This window comes from Electrona antarctica (genome assembly GCF_951216825.1).
Source record: "Electrona antarctica genome assembly, chromosome: 23".
Taxonomy (NCBI): Eukaryota; Metazoa; Chordata; class Actinopteri; order Myctophiformes; family Myctophidae; genus Electrona; species Electrona antarctica.
The window spans coordinates 19900674-19916286 of NC_136804.1; the positions used below are offsets into that span (position 1 = coordinate 19900674).

Genomic DNA, 15613 nt, shown 5'->3' on the forward strand with positions numbered 1-15613 from the left:
CAATAGGGCAGCAGCCGCCCAGCAGCAGCAGCCCCTATCGGGTATCTTGTTTACAAACATTACTGGGTGTGTGCACATTCAGGGGGCAAACCCACTTTGACTGAATCACGCACAGCTGATTAGACTAATCAGCTGTACGTGTAAAGTCAGCAGTGGTTCTTATCGTGGGGTCCGGGGACCCCCAGGGGTACTCGTGGAGGTTCCGGGAGGGTCCCCAGCTACATTTGTTACCGTGGCTATTTAAAAATAGCGGATATACAAGCTCAGTAACATACATAAATGCTGTAAAGAGTGCTGCGTTACGTTCGTCCCCCTATACAGTAGCTAGTTGCGCAGAAACAATTTGGGGGTCCTTGGCATGGAAACGTGTGGGAACCCATGCAGGGTTGTCATTTGCTTTCACTTTTAACATACATTTAAAACACTAAAAACTGGCCCATGTCATTTCAGGTCAAAGTAGATCTACATGATGTGAGCTTGTAGATTGGCTATTTTTTGACTCGAGCTTCACTGGTCAGTTATTTTTTTGGCACCCTCTACTTTTTTCTGAAATGATGGAATGGGGCTGTGGGAGAAGTTGGAGGTTGGTTAAATAGTCTGGTAATGACAGCTAAATGGCTGAAGCAGATGGGATGCTCTCTCTCCCTCTCTCTCTCTCTCTCTCTACATTCCTCTCTCACTCTCCCCCCTCGCTCTCTCTTCCAGTCTTCCTAACTTGGTCATGTTCTCTCTCTGCCTAACCAAACACTGAGATCATTTTAAAACAATGTACAACAGCACCGCATGCATGCGCGCACACACACACACACACACACACACACACACACACACACACACACAGCTCCGTACAGATATACTAGTAGCTACCTCTGTCTGTTGTTTTCGTTCAGTTCCAGTAGAAGGTGTTTGGAGAGTTTGGATTCATGGCAAAGTGTCACAGGTTCGTGAGGAGCTTATCTGTGGGCCTCAACATCCTACTGCTGGTAAGAACAACACACTGTGAAATCTATTTCCATTTTGTACAATTTGATAAATTACACCAATGCAGATGGATAAATTAGCTAATTAATTAACTAATTTAATCAGAGTACATCAGGCCTACATTTAGTCACTTATGCTCATTACACTACAAATTACTAGTTAATTTGTAGTGTAATGAGCATAAGTGACTACAAATTACAATATTTACATTATGTACATTAATGGATTGTAACAGCTGTGGTCAGCTGGTTTCTTGTACCAAATGTGGTCAGCTGGTTTCTTGTGGTCAGCTGGTTTCTTGTGGTCAGCTGGTTTCTTGTACCAAATGTGGTCAGCTGGTTCATTGTACCAGATGTGGTCAGCTGGTTTCTTGTGGTCAGCTGGTTTCTTGTACCAAATGTGGTCAGCTGGTTCATTGTACCAGATGTGGTCAGCTGGTTTCTTGTACCAGATGTGGTCAGCTGGTTCATTGGACCAGATGTGGTCAGCTGGTTTCTTGTACCAGATGTGGTCAGCTGGTTTCTTGTACCAGATGTGGTCAGCTGGTTCATTGGACCAGATGTGGTCAGCTGGTTTCTTGTACCAGATGTGGTCAGCTGGTTTCTTGTACCAGGTGTGGTCAGCTGGTTCATTGGACCAGATGTGGTCAGCTGGTTTCTTGTACCAGATGTGGTCAGCTGGTTTCTTGTACCAGATGTGGTCAGCTGGTTTCTTGTACCAGATGTGGGCAGCTGGTTTCTTGTACCAGATGTGGTTACCTGGTTCATTGGACCAGATGTGGTTAGCTGGTTCATTGGACCAGATGTGGTTAGCTGGTTAATTGGACCAGATGTGGTTAGCTGGTTAATTGGACCAGATGTGGTTAGCTGGTTTCTTGTACCAGATGTGGTTACCTGGTTCATTGGACCAGATGTGGTTAGCTGGTTCATTGGACCAGATGTGGTCAGCTGGTTCATTGGACCAGATGTGGTCAGCTGGTTCATTGGACCAGATGTGGTCAGCTGGTTCATTGGACCAGATGTGGTTAGCTGGTTCATTGGACCAGATGTGGTTAGCTACAATAGTTCATTGGACCAGATGTGGTTAGCTGGTTCATTGGACCAGAGGACGTTTTTTTTGCCTGTCACTGTTCCACATGTTTTAACACAGTTTTCAACCCTTTTCATATCCAGGTCCATTATTTACTGTATTTGGCATTTGAGCCACGGACCACCATTTGATGAGACCCTCTCAGATCCCAAATGCAGACAATTTTTGTTATTGTTGGATATGATTTTGCCCACAATTCCGTGCTGTATGGATGTTGTACCGTGATCAAAATAACAGTTCTTCTACATTCTCTAATTGTGGAGACGTCTTGTAACCGAACTAATTAATGCAGATGTTTAACAATAATTTAACTCTTGAGAGCGTAAAATGAAACCAAATGGACCCTTAGGTCCGTTTTGTTTCATTTTACACCCAAATATCTAATAAGGGTCCATTTGGTTACCAACTCTCCATTATTTAGATGGGGACCACCTGGAACCCCCCCAAGGACGACTGGTGGTCCCCGGACCACTAGTTGAGAACCACTGATTTACTGTGTTGTAGTGTTGTGTTGCAGTCTAATAGGTTTCATTGGGATATATAGTGTGTGTTGTAGTAGTATGCAGTGGTGTAATAAAATAACTAAATACATATAGTCAAATACTGTCTCTCAGAGGCAAATATTGTACTTTTTACTCCACTACAAGTATTTGAAAACTTTAGCTAGTAGCACATCAGATCTATAGCGACTGTAACAGAGTATTTCTACATTGTGGTATTGGTACTTTTAGTTAAGTACAATACAATAGGGTTTCCAACAGTCCCTTGTGTTGTATAGCTACTGTAGTTAGGGTTTCCAACAGTCCCTTGTGTTGTATAGCTACTGTAGTTAGGGTTTCCAACAGTCCCTTGTGTTGTATAGCTACTGTAGTTAGGGTTTCCAACAGTCCCTTGAAATAAGGAATCGTCCCTTATTTGGAAACTAAACGACGTGTCCCTTATTGAACTGATAAGAGACACACTTTGTTCCTCGTTGTGGGGAATCAATCAATGACACACATCTTACAGGTCCAAAGGGCCTCTCAAAGGGCACCTACGGATGGCTGCAATTCGAAACTGGCCCCCGTCAAATCTGAATCCCCCCCCACCGCCCCCCCTTTTTTCCCCTCACTGTATATGTTTCTTTTCCCTTTTTACCTCCATTATGATGAATTCCTGTACTGTTCTTTGTCTATATAGAAGTGTCTATTTGTACGTCTCTAAATGTTTTGATGAATTGAACATGGTGGACCCTGTTGTAAACAAGTGTAATGCTTAATTGGGTCGTCCACTCACAGTTAACAGCCTTTGTATTGAGTTTGTGCTTGAAATGTACTGTAATTCTGCAAACTGTTAATAAAATGTTTCAATCAATCAATCAATCAAACCAAACAGCTCATATTGTATACATGTACTATAGGCCTAATACAGGGTTTAACTTTTAACCAGTAAAACACTCTAGACTCAGTAAACAGGACCTGAGTGAGTTGTCTCTGTACTACTGTACAGTACTGTACTCTGTCTACACAAAAGTGTCTTCACCAAAAATAGCAGATCTACAAGCTCACAACACATCGCGTGAGCTTGTGCATCGGGTATTTTCAGTTCACTGGATGCCAGTACACTGAATGCCTCCTTAACAGGTCTAGTGTCTTAATTTCCTCTGCTAGGAATTCATGTTTTCACTCGTGTGTGTGTGTGTGTGTGTGTGTGTGTGTGTGTGTGTGTGTGTGTGTGTGTGTGTGTGTGTGTGTGTGTGTGTGTGTGTGTGTGTGTGTGTGTGTGTGTGTGTGTGTGTGTGTGTGTGTGTGTGTGTGTGTTGTACTTTGTGTGTCGCAGTTAATCTCACAAACTACTGGTACTGAGCATCAAATGTCCGACATACTGACAGCAGGCCAAGGAAGCAGATTTGAACTAGACACACATGACACCTTCATAATGTGTTTCCAGTTCCACTATGCTGCTGAGCCAATCCCAAGACAAAAATAGCAAGACAAACTCTGACTCCAACCATCTCCGGTTTGCTTCCTGTATCTGCGTGAAGTGGGCGGATGCCTTTTTAGGAGACAGGAAGCAGGTTGGGGTCTATTAATTCCAATGCAAGAGTGAACGTGAACAGCTTCTCACCTTGAAACATTTTCAATACTTTTTCTAACACAAATCTTCTCTTCTGGGGGGGTCCACAAAACCTTTTCAGATGCGGTTCCACGGCCAAATTCATATACATTTGCAAGTCCATGGCATGAACCCCTGTTGTACTGTGTATTCAGGTGTTTGGCGTGCTGATGATTGCAGTGGGATTCTCCTACGATGCAGAAGAGCAAACATCAGCTGAGGTGACTATGACTATGCCTGTGCCCGTGCGTGTGCATGCGTATCTGTGTGTGTGCGTGCATGCATGCAAGCTTCATAGTTGCAGCACAGCATTGGTCATCATTATTTTCCATTAATGAATCTCCCTATTTATGTTATCTTCTCTTTCCCACATACCTCCTTTTCCCTCAATCTCTGTCTATTATCTCAAACTGTCTTCCTCTCTCTGTCGCTCTTCAATCCTCCCATACCCCTCATGCTGTCCCCCCTTCCGTTTCTGTCTCTCCATCCCAGTCAGCCAAGTGGAGCAGAGGTCATGGCATACTGGTTCTAAGAATATTTGGTCCAATCACAGTCATTCTGTCTGTACTGGGAATCTGTGCCTCCGTTAAAGATGTCAAAGCACTGCTGATACTGGTAACACACACGCACGCACACGCACACTCACACTCACACGCACACATGGTGCTAACATAATAATCATGGGCTACAGTCACTGGAACATGGGCGCTACACTTGACGCCCATCAGGACATCCTCACAGAAATCTCCCTCTGCGCTCAAATGCCAAATTAGAACAAAGCATTCCTCTCTTCCAAATGAGAAGAAATCTTGTTCCAAAAATGGAAATATCACACAAGGTCTGTGCTTGTTTCTATGGCACCTTATGACCCAAAACTAACCCACTATTAGACAGGATACCTTGATATAAACCTGACCTCACAGTGGTGTTTGGTCATACGAGGTGTGTCAGAAAAGTAACAGGAGTCAGGAATGTAGCAGCCACACTCATGACTCAATGCTAATTGTGTGACATCTCACCACTATTCTGCTTTAATATTGTTTAAGTGTATAAGTAAATGTACTCAATATGTCCCATTTCACAAGTTTCCAAAAATGTATAAACTCTTAAAGTTTTCAATGAACTGTAGTGGAGTAAAAAAGCACAATATTTGACTCTTGAGATGTAGGCCTACTGTGTGGAGTAGAAATATATACGGTAGTATTATTGAAAAAATCACACCTGTGTGAAGAGAGGGGCGCTAATATATTAATGTCTAACTCATGTTGATTAGGTGATGTAATGGTGATGTAAAACAAACAGTGCAAACACAAACATTCAACGCCATTAACAATTAAGAGACAATATGACGTAAATGACACATTATGACGTACATTTTCCCTTCATTGTCAATGCGTTTACAAAATAAACATTGAACTAAAGACAAACATTAAACCTGTGTATAGGAGGTGCTAGCACCCCTCAAAAAGTACAAAATCACACCTGTGTGAAGTGAGGGGTGCTCTTATCATCATAGATCATCTCATTCTGGCCAATCACAATTTGCGTCCTCACTTGTCCATCTTCACTTTTCTGCCCTCACTTTTATCTTCAATTTGTACTTTGCTCAGCCAGTCAAATCATCACTATGGGGTGATCAGCCAATTACAAGCCAATAATGTTTGTGTTGTTCACACAAACCCGGAAAGCTGGGCATAGGAGGCTCTCAAAAAGTACCTCAGAATTATACTAGTACAGTTACTTTCCAACAGGTTGTGAGTGTGTCTTTAACTGGTGTAACTGTCTCTTCAGTATTCAACTGTGATGTTTGTGGCATTTGTTGCTCTGATGGTCGTGGCATCTCCACTGATTCAAGATCAGGCAAAGGTAACTGTCTGTCTGTCTGTCTGTCTGTCTGTCTGTCTGTCTGTCTGTCTGTCTGTCTGTCTGTCTGTCTGTCTGTCTGTCTGTCTGTCTGTCTGTCTGTCTGTCTGTCTGTCTGTCTGTCTGTCAATGTGTCTTTCTGAAGACTGTCTGTCTGTCTCTATGTAAAACTCTATCTGAAATCGTCTGTCTGATGTTTGTGGCATTTGTTGCTCTGATGGTTGTGGCATCTCCACTGATTCAAGATCAGGCAAAGGTAACTGTCTGTCTGTCTGTCTGTCTGTCTGTCTGTCTGTCTGTCTGTCTGTCTGTCTGTCTGTCTGTCTGTCTGTCTGTCTGTCTGTCTGTCTGTCTGTCTGTCTGTCTGTCTGTCTGTCTGTCCGCCTGCCTGCCTGCCTGGCTGTCTGCCTGTCTGGCTGTCTACCACTCTGTCTGCCTGCCAGCCTGGCTGTCTGTCGGTTATTTACTCGGATCTAATAGATTGACAAAATTATAATCGACAATAATATAAACTGTTTGAACTGGTCCCCAGTCTCCCCACTGGATACGGCACAGAAGTTCTTTATTTTATAAAACTCCCCATTCAAATGCACTCAAATGTCTTTTTTGTATAAAACTCCCCATTGGAACCAAGCGGTCAGTTTATGGCCCATAGAGCTATATCATTGCAATGAAAGTATTTCAGCCCCTATATGCATTCTGTCTAATGATCAGTAGGGGGAGACTTCTGCTGCAAAAAGGCTTTGGAGGAGCAAGAGTTTATTTTCACTAACTAGTTTCATTTCTTCTTCAATTCCTGATGTTCATTTTGTAAATAATGGTCCCGTTAAGACAAATATCTGCTTAAAGAGCCAAGATGGCGCCCTACACAACATGGGGGAAAACCTATTAGCCTACTCTATGGGGAAAACCAATGGGTTTAGATCCATCCATCTTATTTTACAGTCTATGGTTGGAATGCACCCAATGCTTATTGCTTAAAAGTAAAGTTAATAAAAGTGAAGGCTGTTTCAATCATTTTTTTCCGTTATATCTGTTTGACTATACTGTACCTTGTTGCTACTTGCTGGCATCTGCATGATGAGCAATAATGAATGGGTGTTTAGGCATTTGGCTTCACTCTATAATAATCTTGTATTATTATTGCTTAAATAGAACATGCTTTATTTCTGTCTACACCCAATCTCGTATACAAGCCGATATACGTCATCGTGCGACACATTGTGAGCTTGTAGATCTGCTATTTTCTGTAAATGTTCCCCTCAGAATAGGGATGCCAGGGTTCAAGTGGTTAAATCAAGTGCTTTTAATCTATTTGAATAGTTTGTTTGATTGATGAACAATATGCACCCCGAATGGTATTGTATTCCATGGACAGTGAGTTTATATATTTGAACTCTATTGTAGGCTATTTTATTGCAGATGGACAGTGAGCTTATAAATAGGTTTTAACTGTATTTTATTCTACTGTAGATGGACAGTGAATTGGAGGCCAGGTTTCGCAACATGACCCCTCTCTACGAGGCTGATCCACAGGTCCAGACCGAACTGTACAAACTCCAGGCATCGGTAATCAACCTCTCCTATAGTCTGACCTGAGCTCATCAGTCATCTGCTCATCAGGCCTGCATGGCTGGTGACCTCATGTTTCTGTAACTAATCAATCCGGGAACCCATTGGCAAAACAAAGGAAAAACAGTGCCCTAGTCTTTTTCTTTGAATTTAGTTGACGTGAGTCAACTGTCTGTCTCGAGAGACTAATTGACTCAACTCAACTAAGATGACTAACGAATACCATAAGTCAGTGACAGTGTTTCAAAGCTGGGACTGATTTACTGATTTATAAAAAGCACAATGTCCTAAAATTATTAACAAAACATATTTTAACACTTATACTGCATGTCTGTCTGCTTGGCAATCTCTGTCTGTCTGTCTGTCTGTCTGTCTGTCTGTCTGTCTGTCTGTCAGGACCACTGCTGTGGTTTGACGAGTCATGCAGACTGGAAGGACAAAATTCCTGCTTCCTGTCTATGGTACGTTCTGTCTGTCTGTCTGTGTTTCTCTCTCTCTCTCTCTCTCTCTCTCTCTCTCTCTCTCTCTCTCTCCATCAACACTCATACATATCTAGAGCATAAAGCTTCAATCTAACCTGTCTGTCTGTCTGTCTGTCTGTCTGTCTGTCTGTCTGTCTGTCTGTCTGTCTGTCTGTCTGTCTGTCTGTCTGTCTGTCTGTCTGTCTTTAGTGTTAATTCCTCCACAGAAGAACCTTGTGTACATGTGACAGAGCAACAACCAAGCATCTGGGTGTATAAAAAGGTAACACACATGCACGCACAGTCGCACACACACATGCACGCACACACCTATATGTACAAAATACAAATATATACAGTATATACCGGTGTATATTTATATATTTGTTTTTTATTTATCTTTTAAATACAAATGTCAAGTTCTTTTGATTTGACTATTTGTATATTTCTTCTTTCTAATTCAAATGTCTTCATGAAGTTAACATTTTATGAAAAATATAAGTAAATTAAACATCCGTAGGCATACTGGCTTTTGCAAACAAAGCCGATTCGGCTTTGTTTTAATTGGTTTAGATGTTAACCCATTAAACCGGGAAAGCATCCGTGTCATTTTAGATGTTGGCGTTGGCACTATGAATTGTGTTATGTATAAATATATCTACTATTTTTTAATAGCCAAAGTATGAAATAATGGTTTAAGTGGTTTTCACGTCCCGGTTTTAATGGGTTAAAAGAGTTACTTTGAGGGCAAATTTGACAGGGCAACCTTCACAGTAGTAATATTTGATCAGAAGTATGTATACTTCGAGTCAAGCCCTGCTGTGTAGTCCTCCGTCCACCACTGCATACCTAGCCTTCACTTACCTGTACACTGTTTGAGTTCAAAGTACTGATGATACATTTTTGGTGATTGTCTCTCTGCAGCCCTGTGGGCCGATCCTGAAACGGTATCAGAATGTCCTGATTAAAGTCAACATAGGAGTAATCTCAGCGTTTGTTACTGTGATGGTAAACACGCACGCACGCACGCACGCACGCACGCACGCACGCACGCACGCACGCACGCACGCACACACAGTACAAGCAGTGAAATGTTGGGGTGGCATGCTCTGCAGACTCTGCTGCTAACAATAACAATGTTTAATGATAATAATACTGGATATAAGAACTAAATAGTAGTGATGCACGATAGTATCGATAGCATAGCGATATCGGAATATATTTCTAATAAATGCAATATCGGTATCGTACTGATATCTAAATAATTCCGATATTCTTTCACTGATATTGAGCTATATTGACCGATGTTTCACCGATGTTTTACCGATATGAATGCAATTATAACCGTTAATGTCTTTTGAAAATGAAAACAAAAAAATCAGCAATGAGCTAAATCTAAATATAAGTAATATATCGGATATCGATATCGGCCAAAATCTCAACACTGTGCATCTCTAATAACAGTACAGGTTTAATGAAACACGACTCGGAGTAAAAGCTGTGTCTTTCTGTGTTGTGTTTCAGTTAACAGCCATGGTTGTTTCATTGGTTTTGGGTCTAGAGAAGTACTGGACAACTCCGCCAGTAGAGGTCACCGTGGACGACAACAACAGAGTCAAATACCAGCCCAAACCATCACTGACCTTTAACTAGCGGTGGGATGCTATTGTTTATCGCAGAGATTTTAATTTATCATGACATTATGCGTCATACACTGGACCCGATTTGGCTCTATGCTTGGAACGTTTTTGTTTTCCATCTACTACAAATCTCTATAGTAGAAATTAGAAATATAGATATAATAGATATTATGGTAGATCTACAAGCTTTGCTTGTAGATCTACTATTTTTGGTTAATGTTCGCCCCAGAATAGGGATGCTGGGGTGCAAGTGGTTAACGGAAGTGACCTCTAAACCTAAACCAGATACCCTGGAAAATCCTCAGTGATAATGCACACATTCATAACTCTGAAAGTGTACAGCATTGTATTTGTACACTGTCCGAGTTACACTCAGGGTGACCTGTAGGCCTAAACACCTTAAAAGGGAAATGTCCGTGATGTGGTGTATTTCATATAGTTAAATGGGAGCTGTGTGCGTCTCAGTCAATAACAACCCCCATCCCCGAATACTTAGCCTCATAGAGTAGCCTATACGTCTATGAGCTCTGATGGGAGGCATTGGCAAGTACCACCATGACCCATCTATTTGGTCACCTCTGTGACCAGCACAAGGTAAAAAGAAATGATCAAACAAGGCTGTGCTGTTACTGCATTGCATATTTTTCGGCTCATAAATGTTTTCATAAACATATTTTAGTGTACTGTTTAGATTATCTTTTTTTTAAATTTTATCACACAGCATGCAGCACCACTCTCTAGTGTCTAGCATAATGAATTATAATACAAGATGGTTTGACGTGTGCATGTCACATTATTGGATAAAACCGGTTAGTATACCTGCTGATGTAATGTAAGCATGCTTGACGTTTTTGCTTGCCAAGAAGTAATCAAGATTGGACTTTTGATCAAAAAAATACACAAAAAAAAATATATTTTTTTATTTTTGTTTGGTAAATATTGTTGTCACCATTATGATCTCACAGATATTATGCTCTAAAAGGGACTAACAATAATACTGTAATATACAGTATATTATGTAATAACAGTAATATGCCAGAAATAGTTAAATGTGGTTTGATTTACTGGCAAAATGTTTTGAATGTGAAAATGTTAGTTTGGGTTTGGTTCACGCATGGATTTAATGGATGATTAATGGGGAATTTCAGTTATTGTGTATATATAAAAGTCATAGTTTGAATTACCGGCTTACCCCTCCTGCAAATGAAACACACCGGAAACAAACAATTGGACCAATTCCAAAAATGTTCAACACCCACCCTTCGTTTGTGGTCCAAAATAAATCTATGCCATGGCCCAGGTTTAACCGAAATTCCACTTTAAACGATTCCATCCCTCAGAATAACACTGCTTCGTTTAACAAAGCATTCAATGCACTGTTGTGTCCACAAGTTGTGTGCGTGTGCGTGTGCGTGCGTGCGTGCGTGCGTGTGTGCGTGCGTGCGTGTGTGTGCGTGCGTGTGTGGTGTAGAATAGATATTTATGAAGCACTTTGTGACTGACTGTTACACTTTAAAGTTATTTTCTAAATAAAATGGGCTTCGAGTTTTAATCTCAGCTAGTAACAATGGATGAGATGTGGTTGCTGTTTGTTGAAAAGTGTGGTTGGTAGATCCTTTAGATCAGTTTCTGTGGAGGAGAGAAAAATGGCTAGTTAGCAGAAGGATGTGGATTTGTTGTCTATGTCTATAGGCCTACAGTATCTATGTCTACAGTATGTCTAATTTATATACTGGAAAAGTTAATGTATTTCATTGCTACATTTGTATATCCTACATATTATTAACCAAACCTATGTCCATCATTCATGAGATGAGATTAAATGTATTGTCAATGTACAGTACAGCGAAAAGTATTTTCGCATCTCACCAATAGTGCAAACATGTCAGTAAGGAGGATACATTAATAAGTACAGTAGTAAAGCATGCAGATATGGGCTGAGCAGTAGTCATTCAAATAAATAAATAAATAAGGATATGAGCAGGAAGAAAAAACATTGATCCATCCATCCATAGTTAACTGCTTATCCGTAGTCGGGTCAGCTTCAGAGAGCACCAGACTTCCCTCTCCAGAGCAACATTAGTAACTTCCTCATTCCAAGGCCAGTGAGTCGATGTGATCCCTCCATCTGTGCCACGGTCTGCCCTGGGGTCTCCTCCCAGTGGGACGTGCCTCAAGGACCTCCCTAGGGAGACATTCGAGAGGTCCTAATCAGATGCCCGAACCGCCTAAGCTGGCTCATTTCCAGGCAAATAAGCAGCCACTCTACTCCGAGTCTCTCTCGTGTGACTGAACTTCTCACCCTATCTCTAAGGGAGATGCCAGCCACCCGTTGAAGAAATACCCGCTTGTATTCGCGACCTTATTCTTTCGGTCATGACCCATACTTCATAACCATAGGTGAGAGTAGGAACGAAGATTGCTTGGTAGAGAGAGAGCTTTGCCTTTTGGCTCAGCTCTCTTTTCGCCAAACAGTGCGGTACAGCGACTGCAATACCGCCCCTGCTGCTCCGATTCACCGGCTGATCTCTTTCTCCGTCCTCCCCTCACTCGTGAACTAATCTACTAATCAAATGATTCCCGAGCGCGGCACAGCTGCAGCTCACCGCTCCAAGAGATGGGTCAAATGCGGAGAACAAATTTCACTGCGGTAACGTGTGTGACAAATCGTACGACTTTGACTTTGCCCTCCGTTCATGACGTATCCTTGATGATTACAATGGTTCTGCTTAAAACTGGTGGAAACGCGGTCCGATTTGTCAGTTCTGTGAAAGCAAGTTTCCAAGATCTAGAACAGAAATAGTTCTAGAACCGAAGTTCTTTTGGTGGAAAAAGGGCCCTGTGTGTTCTCGTTCCTTTGCGCCCGGATACACTCCAGGGCGTCCTCAGCCCGGATACACTCCAGGGCGTCCTCAGCCCGGATACACTCCAGGGCGTCCTCAGCCCGGATACACTCCAGGGCGTCCTCAGCCCAGATACACTCCAGGGCGTCCTCAGCCCAGAATTCTACAAACCACAGGAATTGTGTTTGGCGTCAGAGTACCTTAAGGTTTTATTGCTTGTAAACACAACTCATAAAGACAGAAAACAGAACAGAACCTCCTCCACCTCATTCTATTCAATTCTCTCCAACTGCGGGAAGCCGGCCCCCTAATGTGACCCGACCTAACACAGTAAGGCTATGTTTGGACTGGCAGCCCAAATTTTGAGTTTTCAGAATGGAATCAGTCTGAACAGCAGGTATTTTCCCCCCCCGCTCTCCATCTAAACGCTAAAAGGTAATCTGAACTATAAAAGGTTAGCTATTTAGTTGCAGATACATCTTCAATGCAGCCTTTGTGGCACAGGTGATATGACAAGGGGTTTAGATTTTAGATTCTTTTACTGTGGAACAGTAAAAGATAATCTGATCACTAAAAACGTGTAAAAAGTTAATTATTTCATTCTCACTTGCATCTTCCATGCCAGTGTGGCTCAAGAAATAAAATCAGGGGTTCATAAACCAAAGGTTCTAGTTATAAATGCCAGAAACGACTCAAACAACGATGATTCTTTCTTTTCTTTTTTCAAATGCCAACATGGATGCCACCAGGATATACTGACAAGAGGACCATGATACTGACACTATAGGATACTGACACCAACATACTGGCCAGTATATACTTACACCAGTGTAAATGTACAACATATTTGAAATATTTCAAATAGGCTACATCATTGTATTTAAAATTATACTACCCATCTCTGTACGCTTACGGGATGCAGTACGTAGCCTACTTGAAAACAGGAAGAAAATGTATTGTACAAATCCATTTGTACAAGCAGTTGGATTTTGGTTGTGAACATGTCACCACTCACCACCCTCTCAGCAGTGCATACACCCAGCCAGCCTACATCATGGCTCACCTCCATGTTTGAGCTGGCTGCACCGGACATCTACTCCCGTACTCCGGCCCGGAGGACGCAAACCTTCACCTCCTCACTCAACCTTTCAGACATCGTGGGGGGGGCACGGTGGCACAGTCGGTAGTGCTGTCGCCTCACACCTAGAAGGTCCTGGGTTTGATTCCCGCTGGGGACGCTGTGGGTGCTGGGGGCGTGTTCTCTCCTCCACGTCATCTGTGCCCATACCCGAGGCGTTGTTGGTGAAAGGGCCTTTCTGTGTGGAGTTTGCATGTTCTCCCCATGTACCCTAGGGTAGGTACCCTCACAAAAAACATGCAGTAATCCTGGTCTCTATACTACTCTATACTAAGGAACTGGTCGGAATAACGTGTGTTGCAAAATGTCCTTATAGAGTTAGACATCTGGGATGATGCTTGGATGCCAGCCATTGTGTGGAGAATATAAATGCAGGTTCATTATTTTTGTATCTTTTTTATCCTCACTAAGGTATGTTGTTTTCGAAGTCCAATGCTGATTACAACACACTGTCTGTGTTTGAACTGTGTCTCTGGTCATCGTCAGAGGGCCCCTCTGAGGTGCGGGGAGATGCTGTGTTTGTGTCATAATTCTCTCGCACAGCAACTCCCTGAACCTCCCAAGGCCAACGACAGGCGTCGTCAGAGCCTGGCACAGGAACTGGTTTTAACTAGCCAAATGACTGTTGCTGTCCTGTTTCCCTAATCTGCCGAGGTTATAGAGACACCCTTTCTCAAGATGCCCTTTCTTATATACCAACCAAAGTGCATCTTTCCCGCATGTTACCCTGACCAGTCAATCTGAACGGTCAAGGTCTCATCATTTGTACTGTACATCTTATAATGGAATACATCTGCCATCAGACCAGATCACTTTATTTCATTTATTTTATCTCATCGTATGCAATAATACTTCCAAACACCACCTTCAGAGCTTCAGCAACTCACACAACCCACAACTCAATGTGGATACATAAAATGGACAGTGTATGGTCCAGAATAACATTATTAGATACATGCTAAACATGCCACATTTCCACTGCCAACCTGGGGGGGGCAGCGGACTGACATCATGCTTTCTTCTATGCATGTATAGAAGGTGCATGATGAGGAGTCCAAGCTGCTTCTTTTCACCTGACAGGGCCAGGGGGGAGTTTCCCCGGGCGGTGGTGGCTCAGGGGTAGAGTGCCTGGATGGTAACCGTACGGTTGCCAGTTCGAACCCGGGCTCCCCCAGAGTTACTGTCGAAGTGTCCTTGAGCAAGACACTGAACCCCTAATTGCTCCCGATGTGCTAGTTGGTGCCTTGCATGGTTTCCGCTGCCATCGGCGTATGAATGTGTGTGTGAATGGGTGAATGTAATGCACAATCTATGTAAAAGCGCCTTGGATAAAGGCGCTATATAAATGCACCATTTACCATTTATCTAAATGCACCTCCCACAGCATGTGGGAGACCAGATTAAAACAAATTAAATTTAACGGTGTGACGTATGGTGAGCTTGTAGATCTGCTATTTTCCAATAGATGGCTTGTACCTGACCCGTCAGAGGAACACTTTCTAGTTTTATTATTAATGGCTATAAATACTATAATTATATTTGATCGATTTATAGTTTGTTTTTAACTTGCTTTAATATGGCTGTCGTTGCTGGTCATCCTCGATTGGAAAGCATTTGGGGTCCGGGGGGATAATGTCAGTATATTCGAGTGAAATACAGACTTTGCTCATCCCATGTGTGTTTGTGTTGCACATAACAAACGTGTTGGGGGTAATTTCTAAATTACAGTATGAGTTCCCTGGGTAATACTGGTCTTGTGAGAATAGAGCTTTTATCGAATACACTGAAAAAGTTTAACACAACAAAACTAAACATTCCTACTTAGCCACGACCTCCCACGTTGTCACAAATCTTCTCAACTCGAGCGACAAAAGGGGAGACCACACATGAGTCAAGGTTTAACTACTTAATATATTGAACCCTCTATCTATA

The 15613-nt window shown here is 42.3% G+C and overlaps 1 protein-coding gene across 2 annotated transcripts; it reads left to right on the forward strand.

Moving 5' to 3' along the window:
- Positions 1 to 802: 802 nt before the first annotated feature.
- On the forward strand, positions 803 to 11270 carry LOC306916618 (23 kDa integral membrane protein-like). 2 transcript variants are annotated; one of them, XM_079494574.1, is made up of 9 exons: positions 803 to 983; positions 4320 to 4385; positions 4657 to 4779; positions 5956 to 6030; positions 7501 to 7596; positions 7996 to 8060; positions 8271 to 8343; positions 8985 to 9068; positions 9585 to 11270. In XM_079494574.1, the coding sequence occupies exons 1-9, from the start codon at positions 924 to 926 to the stop codon at positions 9711 to 9713; spliced, it is 771 nt and encodes a 256-aa protein (XP_079350700.1). In that variant the 5' UTR covers positions 803 to 923; the 3' UTR covers positions 9714 to 11270. The 2 variants fall into 2 exon arrangements, with proteins under 2 accessions (XP_079350700.1, XP_079350701.1); XM_079494575.1 differs by lacking the exon at positions 5956 to 6030.
- Positions 11271 to 15613: the final 4343 nt, after the last annotated feature.